The sequence below is a fragment of the Salvelinus alpinus genome, chromosome 27 (assembly GCF_045679555.1).
Source record: "Salvelinus alpinus chromosome 27, SLU_Salpinus.1, whole genome shotgun sequence".
Lineage (NCBI taxonomy): Eukaryota > Metazoa > Chordata > Actinopteri > Salmoniformes > Salmonidae > Salvelinus > Salvelinus alpinus.
Genome location: NC_092112.1, coordinates 23720824 through 23743307, shown reverse-complemented (window position 1 = coordinate 23743307; position 22484 = coordinate 23720824). Strand labels below are relative to the sequence as shown.

The 22484-nt window shown below is 43.0% G+C and overlaps 1 protein-coding gene across 1 annotated transcript in view; it reads left to right on the top strand.

Annotated features, from left to right (window-relative positions):
• Positions 1-22372, top strand: part of LOC139556214 (5'-nucleotidase domain-containing protein 1-like) — an 89999-nt gene extending 67627 nt beyond the window's left edge. The window contains exons 9-12 of the mRNA XM_071369853.1: positions 10227-10348; positions 15968-16141; positions 20467-20635; positions 20919-22372. Of these exons, the coding sequence (XP_071225954.1) occupies positions 10227-10348; positions 15968-16141; positions 20467-20635; positions 20919-21034 (581 nt within the window). The 3' untranslated portion in view covers positions 21035-22372. The remainder of the gene's footprint in view (positions 1-10226; positions 10349-15967; positions 16142-20466; positions 20636-20918) is intronic.
• The last annotated feature ends 112 nt before the right edge of the window (positions 22373-22484 follow it).

Sequence of the window (22484 nt, the reverse complement as noted above, 5' to 3'; positions counted from 1 at the left end):
TAGTAATAATAATATGCATATTGTACGAGCTAGAATAGAGTACGAGGCAGTTTCATTTGGGCATGATTTTTTACAAAGTGAATGCAACCGCTGTGTCAGATTTAAAAAAAACTTAACGGAAAAAGCAAACCATGCAATAATCTGAGACGGTGCTCAGAACTATAGTCAAATTAGCCGCCATGTTGGAGTCAACAGAAACCAGAAATTACATGATAAATATTCCCTTTGATGATCTTCATCAGAATGCACTCCCAGGAATCCCAGGTCCACAATAAATGCTTGATTTGTTCGATAATGTCCGTTATTTATGTCCAATTAGCTACTTTGGTTAGCGCGTTTGGTAAACAATTCCAAAGTCACAAAGCGCGTTCACTAAAACGTGACGAAATGTCCAAAAGTTCCATAACAGTCAGTAGAAACATGTCAAATGATGTATTGAATCAATCTTTAGAATGTTGTTAACATAAATCTTGAATAACGTTCCAACGGGAGAATTACATTGACTTCAGATGAGCGATGGAACGGAGCTCCCTCTTATGTGAACGCGCATGGTCAAAGAATGGTCACCTCATGGCAGTGGTGACTAATTCTCCTCTCATCCGGCCCCCCTTCACAGTAGAGTCATCAGACAAAGTTGTACAGACTGTTGACATCTAGTGGAAGCCGTAGGAAGTGAAAACTCATCCATATCTCGCTGGGATTTCAATGGGAGCGTGGTTGAAAATCCTCCAGCCTCAGAATTTCCACTTCCTGTTTGGATTTTTTCTCAGGTTTTTGCCTGCCATATGAGTTCTCTTATACTCACAGACATAATTCAAACAGTTTTAGAAACTTCAGAGTTTTCTATCCAATACTAATAACAATATGCATATATATACAACTATTACTGAGGAGCAGGCCGTTTACTCTGGGCTCCTCTGTGCACCTTTCATCCAAGCTACTCAATACTGCCCCTGCAGCCATAAGAAGTTAAGAAGAGCCCAGTTCCTGCCAGGAACGATCCTTTACTTTGGCTGCTGGTGTCAGACTCCTCCCAGTCTCGTATTAAGCATGACCTTCCTTCAGCGGTCATTTGTCCAAAGGATGTCAGCCAGGCCAGGTCTCTCTAAATATTTGCCTTGTGCATACAGCCTCACTTTGGTTACAGTGAAAATGCCACCGGATTTCACATTCTAATATGGGGAGGGGGGCTCAGAGATAGAAATGTGTGTGTGTTTTTGTGCTCGGTTGTGGTCTTCCAGAGACCACATACTTCTCATTCCATCTTCTGTCAAGGTCCTTACGTCCTCACAGCTGTGTGTGTGTGCGTGCGAGCGAGAGAGTCCGCACCCCCAAGTCTCTTCTTTCTATCTTCTGCCACAATATTTATATCACATTGAACGTATCAACAACAGTGTCTAAAAGATGGTGCCGAAGAACATGGCTGACGTTTTACATTCTCCCAACCAATTGTGCTATTTTGTTATTTTTTGCTTTTTGTGTAAATTATTTTTTTACTTATTGTGTACATAATGTTGCTGCTACCGTCTCTTATGACCGAAAATAAATTCTGTACATCAGAAAAGCTATTACTCACCGTGGACTAGAGGTCGACCAGTCATGATTTTTCAACGCCAATACCGATACCGGTTATTGGAGGACCAAAAAAAGCTGATACCGATTCATCGGCCTATTTATTTATTTGTAATAATGACAATTACAACAATACTGAATGAACACTTTTATTTTAACTTCATATAATACATCAATAAAATCAATTTAGCCTCAAATAAATAATGAAACATGTTCAATTTGGTTTAAATAATGCAAAAACAAAGTGTTGGAGAAGAAAGTAAAAGTGCAATATGTGCCATGTAAAAAAGCTAACGTTTAAGTTCCTTGCTCAGAACATGAGAACATATGAAAGCTGGTGGTTCCTTTTAAAGCTGGTGGTTCCTTGTCTTCAATATTCCCAGGTAAGAAGTTTTAGGTTGTAGTTATTATAGGAATTATAGGACTATTTCTCTCTCTACCATTTGTATTTCATATACCTTTGACTATTGGATGTTCTTATAGGCACATTAGTATTGCCAGTGTAACAGTATAGCTTCCGTCCCTCTCCTTGCCCCAAACCAGGGACACATCGACAACAGCCACCCTCGAAGCATCATTACCCATCGCTCCACAAAAGCCGTGGCCCTTGCGGAGCAAGGGGAACAACTACTTCAAGGTCTCAGTGCGAGTGACGTCACCGATTGAAACGCTATTAGCGCGCACCCCACTAACTAGCTAGCCATTTCACATCGGTTACACCAGCCTAATCTCGGGAGTTGATAGGCTTGAAGTCATAAACAGCTCAATGCTTGAAGAGCTGCTGGCAAATGCACGAAAGTGCTGTTTGAATGAATGCTTACGAGCCTGCTGCTGCCTACACCGTTCAGTCAGACTACTCTATCAAATATCAAATCATAGACTTAATTATAACATAACACACAGAAATACGAGCCTTAGGTCATTAATATGGTCAAATCCGGAAACTATCATTTCGAAAACAAAACGTTTATTCTTTCAGTGAAATACGGAACCGTTCCGTATTTTATCTAACGGGTGGCATCCCTAAGTCTAAATATTCCTGTTACATTGCACAACCTTCAATGTTATGTCATAATTATGTACAATTCTGGCAAATTAATTACGGTCTTTGTTAGGAAGAAATGGTCTTCACACAGTTAGCAACGAGCCAGGCGGCCCAAACTGCTGCATATACCCTGACTCTGTTTGCACAGAATGCAAGAGAAGTGACACAATTTCCCTAGTTAAAATAAATTCATGTTAGCAGGCAATATTAACTAAATATGCATGTTTAAAAATATATACTTGTGTATTGATTTTAAGAAAGGCGTTGATGTTTACGGTTAGGTACACATTGGTGCAACGACAGTGTTATTTTTCGCGAATGCGCTTGTTAAATCATCACTCGTTTGGCGAAGTAGGCTGTGATTCGATGATAAATTAACAGGCACTGCATCGATTATATGCAATGCAGGACAAACTAGATAAACTAGTAATATCGTCAACCATGTGTAGTTAACTAGTGATTATGTTAAGATTGATTGATTGTATTTTATAAGATAAGTTTAATGCTAGCTAGCAACTTACCTTGGCTTCTTGCTACACTCGCATAACAGGTAGTCAGCCTGACACGCAGTCTCCTCGTGGAGTGCAATGTAATCGACCACAATTGGTGTCCAAAAATGCAGAATACCGATTGTTATGAAAACTTGAAATTGGCCCTGATTAATCGGTCGACCTCTACCGTGGACTAGAGGAAACGTTTTCCTTTAACGAATCCGACGAGAAGTATATCCTGCTTTCACTGGAACAGGCCAAGATCCACGCCTTTTGCGTGAATAAAAGATGCCGGAAAAGGGGCCGCAGATCGGCATCCTGAGAATCCGGAGGCGAGCGAGTAAACTCCCACTGCCTTCCATTCTTCTTGCTAATGTGCAATCATTGGAAAATAAAATTGATGACCTACGATTAAGATTATCCTACCAACGGGACATTAAAAACTGTGACATATTATGTTTCAACGAGACGTGGCTGAACGAAGATACGGACAATATGGAGCTAGCGGGATTTTCCATGCACCGGCAGAACAGAGACGCTACCTCTGGTAAGACGAGGAGTGGGTGTGTGTGTCTTTTTGTCAATAACAGCTGGTGCGTGATGTCTAATATTAACCTCTCTGGGGCAGGTGGGACGCAATCGTCCCACCGGCCAATAGCCAGGGAAAATACAGCGCGCCAAATTCAAATAAAATGATATAAAAATCTAACTTTCATTAAATCACACATGTAAGATACCAAATTAAAGCTACACTCGTTGTGAATCCAGCCAACATGTCAGATTTCAAAAAGGCTTTTCGGCGAAAGCATAAGATGCTAGTATCTGATGATAGCACAACAGTAAACAAAGAGAGTAGCATAATTCAACACTGCAAGCACGACACAAAACGCAGAAATAAAATATAAATCATGCCTTACCTTTGACGAAATTCTTTGTTGGCACTCCAATATGTCCCATAAACATCACAAATGGTCTTTTTGTTCGATTAATTCCGTCGATATATATCCAAAATGTCAATTTATTTGGACCGTTTCATCCAGAAAAACACAGCTTCCAACTTTCGCCATGTCACTACAAAATATATCAAAAGTTACATGTAAACTTTACCAAAACATTTCAAACTACTTTTGTAATACAACGTTAGGTATTTTTAAACGTTAATAATCGATCAATTTGAAGACTGGATGATCTGTGTTCAATACAAAAAGAAAACAAACTGACGCAACTTTTTTCATAACGTGCCTCTCTCAAAAAATGTACTTCATGTGACCCTCATTTACGATAGCCCTACTTCTTCATTACACAAAGGAATAACCTCAACCGATTTCCAAGGACTGGTGACATCCAGTGGAAGCGGTAGGAACTGCAAGCAAGTCCATTAGAAATCTGGTGTCTCTAAGAAATCTCATTGAAAAGACAGTGACATCAAAAAAATAACAATTCTGAATGGTTTGTCCTCAGGGTTTTGCCTGCTACATAAGTTCTGTTATTCTCACAGACATGATTCAAACAGTTTTAGAAACTTCAGAGTGTTTTCTATTTAAATCTACTAATAATATGCATATCTTATATTCTGGGGATGAGTAGCAGGCAGTTGAATTTTGGCATGCTATTTATCAGAAAGTGAAAATGCTGCCCCCTGCCCACAAGAAGTTAAAGAAGTCTTGAGGTATTGCTCGCTTGAGGTAGAGTACCTTATGATAAGCTGTAGACCACACTATCTACCAAGAGTTCTCATCTGTATTATTCATAGCTGTCTATTTACCACCACAAAACAAAGCTGGCACTAAGACCGCTCTCTACCAAATCTATCAGGCCATAAGCAAAGAAGAAAATGCTCACCCAGAAGCGACGCTCCCAGTGGCCGGGGACTTTAATGCAGGCAAATTTAAATCAGTGTTACCAAATTTTTACCAGCATATCACATGTGCAGCCAGGGGAAAAATATCATAGACCACCTTTACTTCACACACAGAGATGCATACAAAGCTCTACCCCGCCATCCATTTGGGAAATCTGACCATAATTTTATCCTCCTGATTCCTACTTACAATAAAAAAATTAAGCAGGAAGTACCAGTGAATCTCTCAATACGGAAGTGGTCAGATGACGCGGATGCTACGCTACAGAACTGTTTTGCTAGCACAGACTGGAAAATGTTCCGGGATTCATCCAATGGCATTGAGGAATACACCACCTCAGTCATCGGCTTCATCAATAAGTGCATCGATGACGTTGTCCCCACAGTGACTGTAAGTACATATCCCAAGCAGAAGCCATGGATTACAGGCAACATCTGCATAAAGCTAAAGGCTAGAGCTGCCGCTTTCAAGGAGTGGGAGACTAATCCGGACGCTTATAGGAAATCCCGCTATGCCCTCAGACAAACCATCAAACAAGCAAAGCGTCAATACAGGATTAAGATTGAATCCTACTACACCGGCTCTGCTGATCGTCAGATGTGGCAGGGCTTGAAAACTATTACGGACTACAAAGGGAAACCCAGACACCAGCTGCCCAGTGACGCGAGCCTACCAGACGAGCTTAATGCCTTTTATGCTCGCTTCGAGGCAAGCAACACGGAATCATGCACGAGAGAACCAGCTGTTCCTGATGACTGTGTGATAACGCTCTTGGTAGTCGATGTGAACAAAACCTTTAAACAGGTCAACATTCACAAAGCTGCTAGGCCAGATGAATTACCAGGACGTGTACTCAAAGCATGCGTGGACCAACTGTGAAGTGTCTTCACTGACATTTTCAACCTCTCCCTCACCAAGTCTGTAATACCTACATGTTTCAAGCAGACCACCATAGTCCCTGTGCCCAAGGAAGCGAAGATAACCTGCCTAATGATTACCGCCCCGTGGCACTCACGTCGGTAGCCATGAAGTGCTTTAAAAGGCTGGTCATGGCTCACATCAACAGCATCCTCCCGGACACCCTAGACCCACTCCAGTTCGCATACCGCCCCAACAGATCCACAGATGACACAATCTCAATCGCACTCCACACTGCCCTTTCTCACCTGGACAAAAGGAACACCTATGTGAGAATGCTGTTCATTGACTACAACACCATAGTACCCTCAAAGCTCATCACTAAGCTAAGGACTCTGGGACTCAACACCTCCCTCTGCAACTGGATCCTGGACTTCCTGACGGGCCGCCCCCAGGTGGTAAGAGTAGGCAACAACACGTCTGCTACGCTGATCCTTAACACTGGGGCCCCTCAGGTGTGTGTATTTAGTCCCCTCGTATATTCCCTGTTCACCTGCGACTGCGTGGCCAAACACGATTCCAATTCCAACACCATCATTAAGTTTGCTGACGACAAAACAGTTGTAGGCCTGATCACTGACAACGATGAGACGGCCTACAGGGAGGTCAGAGAACTGGCAGTGTGGTGCCAGGACAACTGCCTCTCCCTCAATGTGAGCAAGACAAAGGAGCTGATCGTGGACTACAGGAAAAGGCGAGCCGAACAGGCCCCCATTAACATCGACGGGGCTGTAGTGGAGCGGGTCGAGAGTTTCAAGTTCCTTGGTGTCCACATCACAAACAAACTATCATGGTCCAAACACACCAAGACAGTAGTGAAGAGGGCACGATAACAACTTTTCCCCCTCAGGAGACTGAAAAGATTTGGCATGGGTCCCCAGATCCTCAAAAGGTTCTACAGCTGCACCATCGAGAGCATCCTGACTGGTTGCATCACCACCTGGTATGGAAACTGCTCGGCATCTGACCGTAAGGCGCTACAGAGGGTGGTGCGTCCGGCCCAGTACATCACTGGGGCCAAGCTCCCATCCAGGACCTATATAATAGGCGTGTCAGAGGAAAGCCCATAAAATGGTCAGAGACTCCAGGTTATAGACTATTTTCTCTGCTACCGCACGGCAAGTCTAGGACCAAAAGGCTCCTCAACAGCTTTTACCCCCAAGCCATTAGACTGCTGAACAATTTTTTAAATCGCCACCGGACAATTTACATTGAACCCCCCCTTTTGTACACTGCTGCTACTCGCTGTTTGTTTGTTGCCAATGCATAGTCACTTCGCCCCCACCTAGATGTACAGATTACCTCAACTAGCCTGTAACCCCGCACACTGACTCGGTACCGGTGCCCCCAGTATATAGTGTTACTATTTATTTTAGTCTACTTGGTAAATATTTTCTTCTTCTTGAACTGCACTGTTGGTTAAGGGCTTGTAAGTAAGCATTTCACAGTAAGGTCTACACTTGTTGAATTCAGCGCATGTGACAAAAAAGTTTGATTTGATTTGAACCTGCAGCCCACTTTGTCAAGGGCTGTGGTTTTAACAAATGAAAGTAGAGGTTTTCCTGCTGCTGGTCTTAAGCACCAATCAGTTAAGCCAGGCACATAGACTTTGAAGATGAAACACAATATGAATAACAAAGTTTATACAGTTATATTTACTCAATGGAGATTCCCGGTAGGCCTAAGCTCTTTTACTGAGTTCAGCTAAACATTCCATTTGTTTTCAAGGAACTTTCTGGGGCCTCCCTCCCAGCAGTTACTATTGTGTGAGTAATGCTGTGAGAATTGTGTGGTGCAGTTTAGATTCCAGCTTCTCTGTATCTTATATTGGCTTTGCTCCACTACCCCCTTGCACAAACTGAAACAGACTGTGGTTATTGCTAACCAGCAGCAGCCCAATCAAGGAAGCCAAAAAACCCTCCAGTCAATCAGGAATGACTATAGATACAGACTTTTTCTCTTAGTGAAAAGTACTTGGCTGTTGTTGAGCAATAAGACATAAACCACGTGGTTCCTGAAGTCTGGAAAGATCATTGGGTGTTATTTATGAACTGTAAATGCTTCCATGAGGTCATTGACACACTTTCCTGTATAATGTGTGACTTCTGTGAGTGAGTGCCTGAAAAAGGAGGAAGTAGACGAGCCTCCATGGGTCTGTCCCAAATGGCACCCTAGTGTACATAGGGTGCCATTTGGTTAAAAGAAGTACATAGTGTACTTCTTTTAACCAGAGCCCTATATGCCCTGTTCAAAAGTAGTGCACTATATCTGTTTAGTAAACATAGTCATGGAAGTACAGTAGCTCCAATTAGGCACCTGTGAAAAATCTATTTTAAATGAGTTACTTTTATCCCTCACAAATTATGTATATGAAAGTATCCATATATTATTAGAATCCATATTTTTTACCGACTGGCTCAATTCGGTCTTATGTAGCAAAATTTGAAATTGTGTTTTTTACATCGGAAAAGTAAAGACTGAGCTCGAAAATGGTATATCATACACTACAGTTGAGTAACAATTGGAAAGTAATTCTGCTTTGAAAGTTGATGAACTTGTAACCTCACTTTTGAGAAAATAGCCCTTGAATGTTTTGGTACACCTACTGGAGAGCTCATCTTAGTCTACACCCATTTAGCACCGTACACACTCTCTTAAGCCTTAGCCCCCACCCATCTCTTTAAGGATTCACATGTGAGGCCATGTACTAAACACAAAAAGTACATGCTGCATGACATCAGCGGCCTCGTGGACCAAAATAGTAAATAAATCCACCCATTTTAAAAATGAATTTAGGATATGTCAATCAAGCAAACTAGGCACCTAAAAGCTACTTTCTAAACAATGTTTTGGGTCGTTTCTAGCTTGTTAGCCAGCTAGCTAATGTTAAGTTAGCTGGCTAGCCAGTTCAAATAATGACCATATCATATAGCTTGACACGGTCTTCATTATTACAGGAAAATAAACTCACAACAAGATCATTATTTGCAAGGTAATGGCGAGCCAATTACAGAAAATAGCTTATGGTTGTAAGTGTGTCGAAATATAAGCAGGGCATTCTACCAAAGAAATCTTAGAATGTGGACACTGTCTCAGTGGCCTAACGTTATATCCTAATTTGACTTTGGTGCAGGTCTCATTACCATCTCTGGTAAACACATACTATATCAAATAAAATCAAAGTTAATTTGTCACATGCACAGGATACAGAAGGTGTAGTGAAATGGTTACTTGCATAGTAGAGTATTTTGTTTAGACATGTAGCTAGCTAGCTAAACAAAGAACCATAATCCCAACTCCTAACGTTACTACTCTGCATGAATCTGCAGGTAGCTAACCAACCAGGTTCAATGTTAGCTAGCTAGCTAACATTAGGCTATAACTAGCAATGCAAATGGCTCTGAGATACTTATAATATTACTACACAGATCATACACGTAACGTTAGCTAGCGAGCCAGCCAGCTAACAGTACGCTTTAACTAAACTACCAAAATTAGAAACATATAACATCTGAAAATGTAGCTAGCTAGACTATTTTACCCATATACATGGATGGACGCTTCTCCCTATCTGTCACGGATGCCATGGTTCCCCTTAGTTTGAAGATGTAATCTGGATACAGGTGTTTTATACAACAGCCTTCTGTGTGTTCTTTTTTCAACTCCCTCTGCGTATTTGCAATCAAACAACAGAATTTTCTCCATCTCCTTAGCTATCGTACTCTAATTCCACCGGGCATTCCACTGATTTCAAAACTCGGTCCTCCAGAAAGTGGAGAACAACACTTTTGCAGTTCTACATTATATCTTTCAAAAAATCTGCGTTATAAAAGATTACCTACACATACTGACCAGCTCATGTTATAGACAGAAGTGTGCTACATGGTAGACAAATCCGAACTAATCTCTTGGCATGTCCAGCCCATCCAATATCTCAGCCAGTCATGGCTAGTGGAAAGGTTCCTGCCTTTTTCCGTGGCTAAACCAACTAGGCTTGTAATTTCACAATTGTATTCATATTTACAGATGGCATACACGTTTGTTGTTAAGGCACATGAAATGTTCCAGAATGCATTTCTGCCCCCCCAAAAATGCATTTGATTAAAAAAAAGTTTACGTACAAATGCCTCTCCTGTGAAGTAGGGACACGCGACATACGCCTAGTTTCCTGAAGTGAGTCACATTTGCTTGTGGGCCCAGTGTTGAGTTATGTTGTGGAGAGGTAGAGAGGTGTTGTAGTTGTGTGCTAAGCGGTGTGGTCGTGTATGTTCATGTCGTTGAACGGTGTAATCGATCTGTGTGGTGACTTTGTGGTTGTTGTCTTTTTCCTGGCTGTAGTGAATGATGTGGAGGAGAGCGAAGGGCTGCCATCCCTGGACAAGCCTGGCTGGTACTCTCAAGGCAACTGGCCCCACCTCCACCAGCTGCTCAAGACCATGACTGGCAATCCTGAGCCCAAGGTAAGATTGATAGATTGGTTAGTTGGTTTAATCTTTTCTTATCCTTCAAGAGGAAATTCTACTGATCATGTTTTGAAATAACTAACAAGCTGTGTAATAAATACACTGATGTGTGTAAATGCAACATGTAACAATTTCTAAGATTCTACTGAATTACAGTTCATATAAGGAAATCAGTCAATTGAAATGAATTAATTCGCCCCTAATCTATGGATTCATATGACTGGGAATAGAGATATGCATCTGTTGGTCACAGATACCTTAAAAAAAGGTAGGAGCTGGGATCAGAAAACCAGTCAGTATTTGGTGTGACCACAATTTGCCTCATGCAGCGTGAGACATCTCCTTCGCATAGAATTAATCATGCTGCTGATTGTGGCCTGTGGAATGTTGTCCAACTCCTCTTGAACTTCTTACGGCTGAGATCCCGTTAACGGGATCGACTTGACAACAGCCAGTCAAAGTGCAGGGCGCCAAATTCAAACAACAGAAATCTCATAATTAAAATCCTCAATCATACAAGTATTTTACACCATTTTATAGATAAACTTGTTGTTAATCCCACCACATTGTCCATTTTCAAAAAGGCTTTACGACGAAAGCACAGCATCTGATTATGTTAGGTCAGTACCTAGTCACAGAAAAACACAGCCATTTTTCCAGCCAAAGAGAGGAGTCACAAAAAGCAGAAATAGAGATAAAATTAATCACTAACCTTTGATGATCTTCATCAGATGACACTCATGGGACTTCATGTTACACAATACATGTATGTTTTGTTCGATAAAGTTCATATTTATATCCAAAAATCTTAGTTTACATTGGCGCGTTATGTTCAGCCTCGAAAACATCCGGTGATTTTGCAGAGAGCCACATCAATTTACAGTAATACTCATAATAAACATTGATAAAAGATAAGTGTTTTACATGGAACTTTAGATAAACTTCTCCTTAATGCAACAGCTGTGTCAGATTTCAATAAAACTTTACGGAAAAAGCACACCATGCCATAATCTGAGTACGGCGCTCAGACACAAAAACAAGCCATACAGGTATCCGCCATGTTGTGGAGTCAACAGAAGTCAGAAATAGCATTATAAATATTCACTTACCTTTGATGATCTTCATCAGAATGCACTCCCAGGAATCCCAGTTCCACAATAACTGTTTGTTTTGTTCGATAAAGTCCATAATTTATGTCCAAATACCTTATTTTTGTTCGCGCGTTTAGTTCAAAAATCCAAATTCATGACGCGCAGGCCAGACGAAAAGTAAAAAAATTCCATTACAGTTTGTAGAAACATGTAAAACGATGTATAGAATCAATCTTTAGGATGTTTTTAACATAAATCTTCAATAATGTTTCAACCGGAGAATTCCTTAGAAACGAAAAGGAACGCAGCTACCTCTCACGGGGGCGCGCCTGAGTGAGCTCATGTCACTCTGCCAGACACCTGGTTGAAACAGCTCTCATTCCCTCATCCTTCACAGTAGAAGCCTGAAAAGGTTCTAAAGACTGTTGACATCTAGTGGAAGCCTTAGGAAGTGCAATATGACCCCATAGACACTGTATATTGGATAGGCAAACCTACAAACCTCAGATTTCCCACTTCCTGGTTGGATTTTTTCTCAGGTTTTTGCCTGCCATATGAGTTCTGTTATACTCACAGACATCATTCAAACAGTTTTAGAAACTTCAGAGTGTTTTCTATCCAAATCTACTAATAATATGCATATCTTAGCTTCTGGGCCTGAGTAGCAGGCAGTTTACTCTGGACACCTTATTCATCCAAGCTACTCAATACTGCCCCCAGCCATAAGAAGTTAATGGCTGTGCGAAGTTGCTGGCGGGAACTGGAACACACTGTCATACACGTCGATCCAGAGCATCCCAAACATGCTCAATGGGTGACATGTCTGGTGAGTATGCTGGACGTGAAGGAACTGGGACATTTTCAGCTTCCAGAAATTGTGTACATATCCTTGTGACATGGGGCCGTGCGTTATCATGCTGAAACATGAGGTGATGGTGGTGGATGAATGGCACGACAATGGGCCTCAGGATCTCGTCATGGTATCTCTGTGCATTCAAATTGCCATCGATAAAATGCAATTGTGTTTGTTGTCCTTAGCTTAAGCCTGCCCATACCATAACCCCACCGCCACCATGGGGCACTCTGTTCACAACGTTGACATCAGCAAACCGCTCACCCACACGACGCTATCTGTCCGGTACAGTTGAAACCGGGATTCATCCGTGAAGTGCACACTTCTCCAGCATTACAGTGGCCATCGAAGGTGAGCATTTGCCCACTGAAGTCGGTTACGACGCCGAACTGCAGTCAGGTCAAGACCCTGGTGAGGATGAAGAGCATGCAGATGAGCTTCCCAGAGATGGTTTCTGACAGTTTGTGCAGAAATTCTTTGGTTGTGCAAACCCAGTTATCAGCTGTGTCGGGTGGCTGGTCCCAAACAATCCCACAGGTGAAGAAGCCGGATGTGGAGGTCCTGGGCTGGCTCATTTACACGTGGTCTGCAGTTGTGAGGCCGGTTGGACATACTGCCAAATTCTCTAAAATGATGTTGGAGGCGGCTTATGATAGAGAAATGAACATTAAATTATCTGGCAACAGCTCTGGTGGACATTATTGCAGTCAGCATACCAATTGCACGCTCCCTCAAAACTTGAGACTCTGGCATTGTGTTGTTTCAAAACTGCACATTTTAAAGGAGCCTTTTATTGTCCCCAGCACAAGGTGCATCTGTGTAATTATCATGTTGTTTAATCAAGTTATTGATATGCTATACCTGTCAGGTGGATGGATTATCTTGGTAAAGGAAAAATGCTCACTAACAGGGATGTAAACAAATTTGTGCACACAATTTGAGAGAAATACACTTTGTGCATATGGAACATTTCTGGGATCTTTTATTTCAGCTCATGAAACATGACCAACACTTTACATGTTGTGTTTGTATTTTTGTTCAGTATATATCCAAGTAACCACATCACTTCCATATTATCCTGGGATTTTTGTCAAAATGTTTATCCACAAAGCAGTGTAGGTTTGCTTTGAGCTTCCATTCCTGGCAGACGCACAGAGATCTGACGTCCTCTATAAATCAGCTCGGGGTTATTCACACCGGTGTGAAGGAGAGGGAAACATGGCCGTGCACACCTTGGCATAAGTGTCAACAGGGCTAGAGTGCCAGCCCAGAGAGCTGCCTGTCCTGCTGAGAGGGTCTGTGATTAACAGGCCCTTACTGTAGAGTACACAGCCTATACGATTTCTAACAAGCAGGCAGCCAGCTCTTCTCACTCCGAGACCCTGTTTGAGCCCTCTCTCAGCTTTAAGGAAAGGCTCCGGCTCACGGACTTGTGCACCCAGGGACGCCCATCATCCACGTCCTCAGCCTCCCCTCCCTCTCCCCCTCCTCCACCCCTCCCACCCGGCCAGGAGTGCTCAATGCCCCCTCTGTTCTCGGGCCACGTGGAGAAAGCGCTCGAGGAATGCAGTGTCAACCTCCACAACCTGCACTTATGGCAGCTTTAAGGCAGCCCCTCTGGGGTAACCAGAGGGTAATTGCTATCCGGGATCCTTGGGATGTCCATACCCCCATTTGAAGTTGAGATTTAAAATGGTTATGGTAAGGGTTAGGTTGGGGTTTATGGGTAGGGGTTCCGGTTCCGGTTAGGGTTCAGGGTAGGGATGTCCCAAGCATCCCGGATAGCACTAACGGTGATCTGAGGCAGTCTGATTTGGGTTCTCCTCACTTTCACCTGACAGGACTTAATGCCGGCCGGCTGAATGGGAGGCATTCAGGGCAGATTACAGTCCCCTGTAGCAGTGAGCACAGGTCTGGCTGCGACATGGAGGATCAAAGCTTAGACACTGAGCTGCCCTGCTCATACAGACTCAATGAGTCAATGATTCAAATGGCACTCATTTTCCTCTGTGAGTCATTTTGTTGTAGTAAGCGTACTCCACTCACTTCTCTCTATCTGGAATCTCAGACCTTTTTCTGCCCCCAGACACATTTAACCATTCTAAAAGTTCTGTTGTGTCGTTACAATTTCATGTATGAGCAAAGCTGCTGTAATGATCGGATTGGGGACTAAGTAACATGGATATAGTCCTCTCATGTCAGATATGCGATCTCCCCTTCCCTCCTCTCTGTCTGCGTCCCAAATGGCACCCCTAAGGGCCGTGGTCAAAAGTAGTGCACTACATAAGGAACAAGGTGGCATTTGGGAGGCTCTGTCTGTCCCAGCCAGGCACCACACAGTGGAGCACAATGGGCTCTGGTCACCCTGTTTCCTCCCCAGGGGAAAGGCCATGCTGTCAGGCTGACATTAATTTTCTCCTAGGGAAAAGGAGGGAGCTGCAGACTGTAGCAAGTTATATCTTCAGGGGAAAGAGTCCTCAGAAGAGCAGTCTTGTTGTAGCTGAAACCTAAATTACGTTGCGGTTTTCGTCCCAGCTTTATGAAACTGTGTTTTGCATCTAGCGAGCCCCATGAAAGTCTCTCTCTAATGTTTTGCCGCTGTGTTGGAATTGGCCTGTAAATATTTATCGTACTGATCCGATGCCTCTGCCTGCAGTGGGGAGATGAAAAACGATTGGTGCACTCCGCAGCAGTGCCCTCTCTCTCTCGCTCTCTCTCTCGCTCTCTGTGGCCAGTTTCTCTGAAAACCTGATACCTATGCCCAGCTCCAGAGATCCACAGGCCCAGCTCACAGCTCCACAGCCTAGTCCCCGGCTGGCTGTCCTGTTTATTTATGCGTGTAACTGCAAGACCTGGTCACAGACACTGTAAAGGGCCTGAGAAGAGGAGGGGGTTTGCGGAGTGAGTCCAGCAGCCCACATGAACAGAGACCCTCCACTCCTCCCTCACCACCTTCTCTTAGTGGGTGTCTGCCTGCCTCCAAAACAAACACATACACACCACTCTGCATTCCACACAGATAGCTGTGTGAAGGACTCTTTAAGTGTGTGTCTTAAGCACCAAAATAGTATCATCCTTATAGAACACTGGCCTCAGTGGCCTGGTGTAATAACCTTTATTCTCTCCTTAAAATAACCCCTCAAGAAGTCAGGGTTTGATGATGTGCTGAAGCTGATTCCATTATGGCAGAATTCTTGTTTGTTTTTCCTAGTGGTTCTCTAATCCCTCTGACACTCTTCTTAACCCTTAGGTTCCATTGGAGTTGCAAAGCATACAACTATATACATTTGTTGCAATGGGTTTTGAATGTCAGGAAAGGGGTTGCCAGTCAGTTGAGGTATGCCATTCAGCTAAGCCTGTCTTAACGTGTTTTTCTTTCCAGCCATAGCAAAAGTACAAAAGAGACATGATGAGTTTTGCAGCCACATCGTGTCTGGTCTAGTTTGCCCTAGGGGCAGTAAGACATGTCAGCGTAATTGAATTCGACTACGACTGAATGCCCCCTTTGAAACAAATCCAGCCAAATTGCTATTTTATCAGCACTTTACAACTGAACCTTTACAAATCTCATAAAGAAGTAGTTACTCTATGAAACGTCTACTTAATTTACAGAGCAGCTGCTCAGATAATGGCCTCATTCTTTGTCTATGTCCTGTCTCCTACCCTCTATAGGTGGTGTACTTTGGGGATAGCATGCGGTCGGACATGTTCCCTGCTAGCACGTTTGGGAAGTGGGAGACTGTGATGATCGTGGAGGAAATGGAGGGAGAGTGCGTCCCGAGGAGCGACGCAGCAGAGACCAACGAGGCCCAAGTGGAGCCTCAGGAGAAGAAGGGAAAGTTTAAGGTAAGTTCACACCAGCAGTTGTTTCCGTTTAATGTGCTCGCCCACCTTGCCCCTGCTACCTAAAAGACATATTCTCCCAACCCCCAATCCATTGGCTCAGTGCCAAAATATACCCAATGTAGCATGTGTGTCTGAGAATGTGCGTGTGTTCATTTTGGAGCATTATCAAAAGACGTTCTGCAATTGCATTGTTGTAAGTATACCGTGGCGGTTTCATATTATTACAGTTTCACATCTAAAGGAGGAACCTGTAAAACAAGTTTATGTGAGTCTGTATTTCTCAGAATAAGCCTAGTGTGAGTACAGTAAAGTCAGAAAATAAACATTTTAGGGAAGCTGACGTACTATTAGGAAGGAAACTATGAAGTAATCCGTACGACCAGGATGCAATATCACCCAGTGCTGCCCTCTCCCTCACTGACCAGGCCATGGAGGATGTTTTGTTCCAGACAGTAGAGAAGTTAGATGAGTCAGCATATCTGTTGCCAGGAGCAATGAGAGGAATGTCCTTGTTTGGCTAAAACACCACTAGGATAGATGACTCCTTCATCTGAAGGGACTGACTGAGGAGGTTGTGCCACGTTTGGAGCACTGGGCCTTGTAGATGGACAAATTGTCTCCGCCTAGACTCACACCTCCACCTCTCTCTCTCTCTTTTTCCCTTTTCCCTCTCTCTTTGTCTCCCCCTCCACCCTCTTCTCTCTCTCTCTGTCCTTTCTCCCTCTCTTTTTGTCCCCCTCCCCCCCATCTCTCCCTCTTATTCTCTCTCTCGGTCTCACCCCTTCACTCACTTCACTCTCCTTTTTTTATCTCCCACCCAGCCTCTCTCTCTCTACTTCCCTTTCCTTTCTAAAACGTATTTGCCTCATTTAATAGATATTCCTGGAAGCTCCAGTTGGTCTCCATCTCTCTTTTGCTCTGCTGCAGCCAGAGTGTATGTAACACTCTTAAGAGAACTGCCTGGAATGACATGTTTCTCCCAGATTCCTTTTGGTTACAATTTGTCCCTCAATATCTGGTAAAAATTTCCACATGAGTAGGCTACTGTATGTAATGTTGTGCATCACGTTGCCTCTTATTAATGATATATTATGAGGTTCAGTGTAGAGAAGATATAAACTAGAGAAGAGGGAGAAGTAGTTAGTGCAGAAGAAGCCAGAATGTTTCCATGGCTCAGAGTTCGGAGCTGATCTTTTATCTACGTTCTTTTAACGTGAAAGATCGTGGATTCATTTAATCTTATGAATGACTTCTAACATAAACAGATCTTCTCAGCATTCAACTCTGTCTCCAAGTCTGGTTGGAAGTCAAAAAGCGTCATTATTCAGAAGAATGTCTTCCATCACACTTTTCACCAAGAGAGGGACAAAGTAGCAACAGTTTTTTTTTTTACGCAATGCCCTTTCTCCCAGATGAACTGAATCACATTTCAAGGAAGTATCTGTAAGAGTTGAGTAATTTAGATGCATACGTGTCTTCTGCTACCTCTAGTTTGATCTGATAACAGTCTGTACTTGTTAACCACATCCTGTTTTTAAGGCATGTTCTGCCTTTCAGCACTTTTTAGAGATTAACATGTTGGACCGACAAATGGCACTGATAAGGATGAGTAAGAAGGGGGGGGGGGTTGGCTGCCGTTTTACAGGCTCCTAAGCAACTGTGCTATTTTGTTAGTTTTTTCACATTGTTTGTAACAGATTTTGTTCATACTGTTGCTGCTACAGTCTCTTATGACCTAAAAGAGCTTCTGGATATCAGAACAGCGATTACTCACATCAAACTGGACAAAGATTTTTTCTTTAACGAGTCAGACACGAAGGATATACTGCTCTCTCGAGACCAGGCCCAAATCCCTGTCATCCATGTGAAGAAAAGACGGAGATAAAGGGGGAGAAGGGCGGAGTGCCTTGTGAGAATTTGCCGGCGAGTAGGTAAACCACCACTACCCTCCGTATTATTGGCCAACAGACGGATTATCAGGACGTGGACTCAAAGCATATGCGGACCAACTGGCCAGTGTCTTCACTGACATTTTCAACCTCTCCCTGACCAATTATGTAATACCTACGTGTTATAAACAGACCACCATAGTCCCTGTGCCAAAGAAAGCTAAGGTTACCTGCCTATATGATTACCCCCCCTGTAGCACTCACGTCGGTAGCCATGAAGTGCTTTGAAAGGATGGTCATGGCTCACAACACCATCATGCCGGAAACCCTAGACCAACTCCAATTCGCATACCACCCCAACAGATCCACAAATGACGCAATCTCAATCGCACTCCACACTGCCTTTTCCCACCTGGACAAAAGGAACACCTATGTGAGAAGGCTGTTCATCGGCAACAGCTCAGCGTTCAACACCATAGTGCCCACAAAGCTCATTACTAAGCTAAGGGACTAAACACCTCCCTCTGCAACTGGATCCTGGACTTCCTGACGGGCCGCCCCCAGGTGGTAAGGGTAGGCAACAACACATTTGCCACTCTGATCCTCAACACTGGGGCCCCTCAGTGGTGCGTGCTTAGTCCCCTCCTGTACTTCCTGTTCACCCACAACTGCGTGGCCAAACACGACTCCAACACCATCATTAAGTTTGCTGACGACACAACAGTGTCGCCTGATCACTCACAATGATGAGACGGCCTATAGGGAGGAGCTCAGAGACCTTGCAGTTTGGTGCCAGAACAACAACCTCTCCCTCAATATGAGCGAGACAAATGAGCTGATCGTTGACTATTGGAAAAGGAGTGCTTAACAGGCCCCCATTAACATCAACGGGGCTGTAGTGGAGCGGGTCAAGAGATTCAAGTTCCTTGGTGTCCACATAACAAACAATCATGGTCCAAACACACCATGACAGTTGTGAAGAGGGCATGACAACAACTTTTCCCCCTCAGGAGACTGAAAAGATTTGGCATGGGTCCCCAGACCCTCAATTTTTTTTTACAGCTGCACCATCGAGAACATCCTGACCGGTTGCATCACCGCCTGGTGTGGCAACTGCTCGGCATCTGACCGTAAGGCGCTACAGAGGGTAGCCAAGCTGGGGCCAAGCTTCCTGCCATCCAGGACCTATATACTAGGCGGTGTCAGAGGAAGGTTCTAAAAATTGTCAAAGACTCCAGTCACCCAAGTTAAAGACTGTTCCCTCTGCTGCCGCATGGAAAGTGGTACCGGAGCGCCAAGTCTAGGTCCAAAAGGTTCTTTAACAGCTTTTACCCCCAAGCCATAAGACTGGTGGACAATTAATCAAATGGCCACCCGGACTATTGACATTGCCGCCCCGACCCTACCTTGTTTTCACACTGTTGCTACTCGCTGTTTATTATCTATGCATAGTCACTTTACCACTACCTACATGTACAAATTACCTCAATTACCTGTACCTTCGCACATTGACTCGGTACCGGTACCCCCTGTATATAGCCTCGTTATATCATTTTCTTGTTTTACTTTCTTTTTCTTGTATTTCTTTTAACTTTAGTTTATTTAGTAAATATTTTCTTAACTCCATTTCTTGAACTGCGTTGTAGGTTAAGGGCTTGTATGTAAGCATTTCACGGTAAGGTCTATCTGTACCTGTTGTATTCGGCGCATGTGACAAATAAAATTTGATTTGATTTCTCTGAAACCAAAGTGGTGCATCAAGTTTGACACCAGCGGGTTCCTGAACAGCTTCTATCCCCAAGCCATAAGACTGCTAAATAGTTAGCAAAATGGCTAAATGGACTATCTGAGTTGACCCTTGTATTTTATTTTTTATTCCAACACACACACAGTCACTTCATCATTTGCTCACACACACATGCATTTATACTGACTGTACGCACACGCACACCCACTCACATACAATCATAATATACACTGCTGCTACTCTGTTTATCATATCTCCTGATGCCTAGTCACCTTACAGTACATACATACGGTACAGTACATGCATATCTAACTCTATCACTCCAGTATTCCTGCACATTGTAAATCTGGTATTGGAACTGGCCCTGTATATAACTTCTTTCTCGTTTCTTCTTATTTCTTATTTTCATTTCTTATGTGTTTCTGTTCTACCTTGTTATTTGTAGTATTACTATGTTATTCATTACATTGTTTGCATTGTTGGGTTTAGAGCTTACAAGAAAGGCATTTTCCCTACTTGTGCAGGTGACATGAAAACTTTAGACTAACTCCACACAGCTTTTTATTTTGAAATTCCTGTTAAAAAACAGTGGATCCATCATTACTCATGAATTTCCCTCCTAGTAGGATTCATTCCCTCTGTCTGGTCAGAGAATCACTCCCTTATTAGCACGTGTGATGTGCTTTCAGGACCAGGGCATGAAGGCTCCCTCTGCGCCATCCGAACAGTGGGGATCCTACTTTGTGGACGCACACAAGACTCCTGGAGGGGATGAGGAGAGCCAAAAACTCACCTGGTGCTGCCATAGCATCCACAAATACAGCACAATGGCCATCCCCAGTGTGGAGTCTATTGCAGGTACAGGGAGGAGAGAGCTATGGGGACTCTTGTGTTGCGTAATGGCCTACCTAACTACTGTAGCGTCTTGTCTTGAGAGAGGCGTGCTTTGTTCGTTTGAAGAGGCATTTGACCCCAGATATCCTCTACTACCCGTTCCCTATTCTTGTTGAGAAGTGTCTCTGGAATATTTTCTGTACCTTTTTGTGAAGGTTGGTTTTAGCAAAGCTACTGTCTCAGCTAAGCAGGCCAAACTGGTTGATGTGACGTCGTATTATTCACAAATTTTTTCAACCCTCCATAGATCTCCCTCTGGACTACAAGTTCCCCAGGTTCTCTCCCAACAAACCCTGCACCACCGGCTACTACCCCAGACCTCCAGATTCCCTGCTGAAGAAATGCCAGAGTCAGTCGTCTTAAAGAGTCCTTCTTCCCAGAGTCGCCCCTCACCCTCCTCAGCCTAGTGGGGAGGAATGTGCCTCCATCTTTCCTGTAGTTCCACACCTGAACCACGCCAATCATCCCTAGAGCACAGGAAATCACGCTCACATTGATAGAAACCATGGGAATGTAAAAGCACAGTATCTCTCTGTAAGTAACTTGGCTACATTTGAACGTTGTTCTTTACGTGGATTATTGTACATGTGTGTGGAAAATGTGACTTGCCAATTGTGTAGGTATCTGTCAGCATACAGTGCTGATTAAAGCACATTCATATTGTTTTATGTGAAGACCACTATTTTTTTTATGTAGATAGATAGGTAATTGGTGTTCCAGTTGAACCCCCTATACTGTAAGTGCATCATTCAATGTAAGTTAATAACTCTTTAGAGTAGTAACAAACCTTTCAAGCCCCACAAATAATGTCCTACATTTTGTTTTTGTGTGTCCTTACCTCAAATCTGATCTGAAATGCAACGTTGAACAGTCCCAGCAGTGTTTGTCTCCCGAGAGAAATTCCGAATAATCCATTATGTCAAGTATTCATGGTATTAGTGTGTGTATAATACATAAAACATTCAGTTTGGTTTTGTTTCGCTGTATGCATTTGAATAACAGTAACTTTAGATGCCCTTAAAGGTAAAACATTTCCCCTGTATTGATTTTGTGTAAGAGCATTGTTCTTGAAGAAATGGCACAATCTGTCCTTGGTGTTACCTTTCTGTGGAAAAAAAATTATAATAAAGGAAAACTGTAATACTGGGTGGTTAATACTATGCTCTGTGTACTCTATGTATTATCTTGGTGCAGCAGTAAACTATAGTGCTGTTGGGGTGACTGTGTAAAAATGTGTTATACTTAGGCTTCATATGCAGTACCAATCTGAAGAGATGCTTTAACTGACTCCTGAATGGTTACATGTGTTGGTGGACTGCATATAGACTAGTTGTATTATATTGATAAGAAACAAAGTCTTAATATGCTTTTAAGAGTAAGTACTGTATTAGTTGATAAGAGAGGACAGGAGACTTTAATTGGGAAGCCAAAGTGGGTTATTATTTGTTATAAATGTGTGTTGGTGTAAAACACAATGCAGCTTTAGTGATCCATTTACTTTTTTTCATGTGATTTGCAAACTTTTATAAGCCCCTTTGCCTTATGTTCAATTCATTAGTGCTCTTGTGTTCTAGAGAAGATACAGGGAAAGTGTTTAATGTACTGTCTATGAAATTTAAAAAATGTTCTACAATTTTGTTACACTGCCTTTTCTCGTGCTTTGTGTTTCTTGACAGTAAAAATAAAACATTTCTGAAAATGTGTCAGTCAGAGATCATTACCAAATTGGAATAGACTGTTTCAAACCTATTTGAGACTATTGGCTGCCTGCCTTCAATTCTATAAATCTGTTCTGCCTACCTGGTTGTTTGTG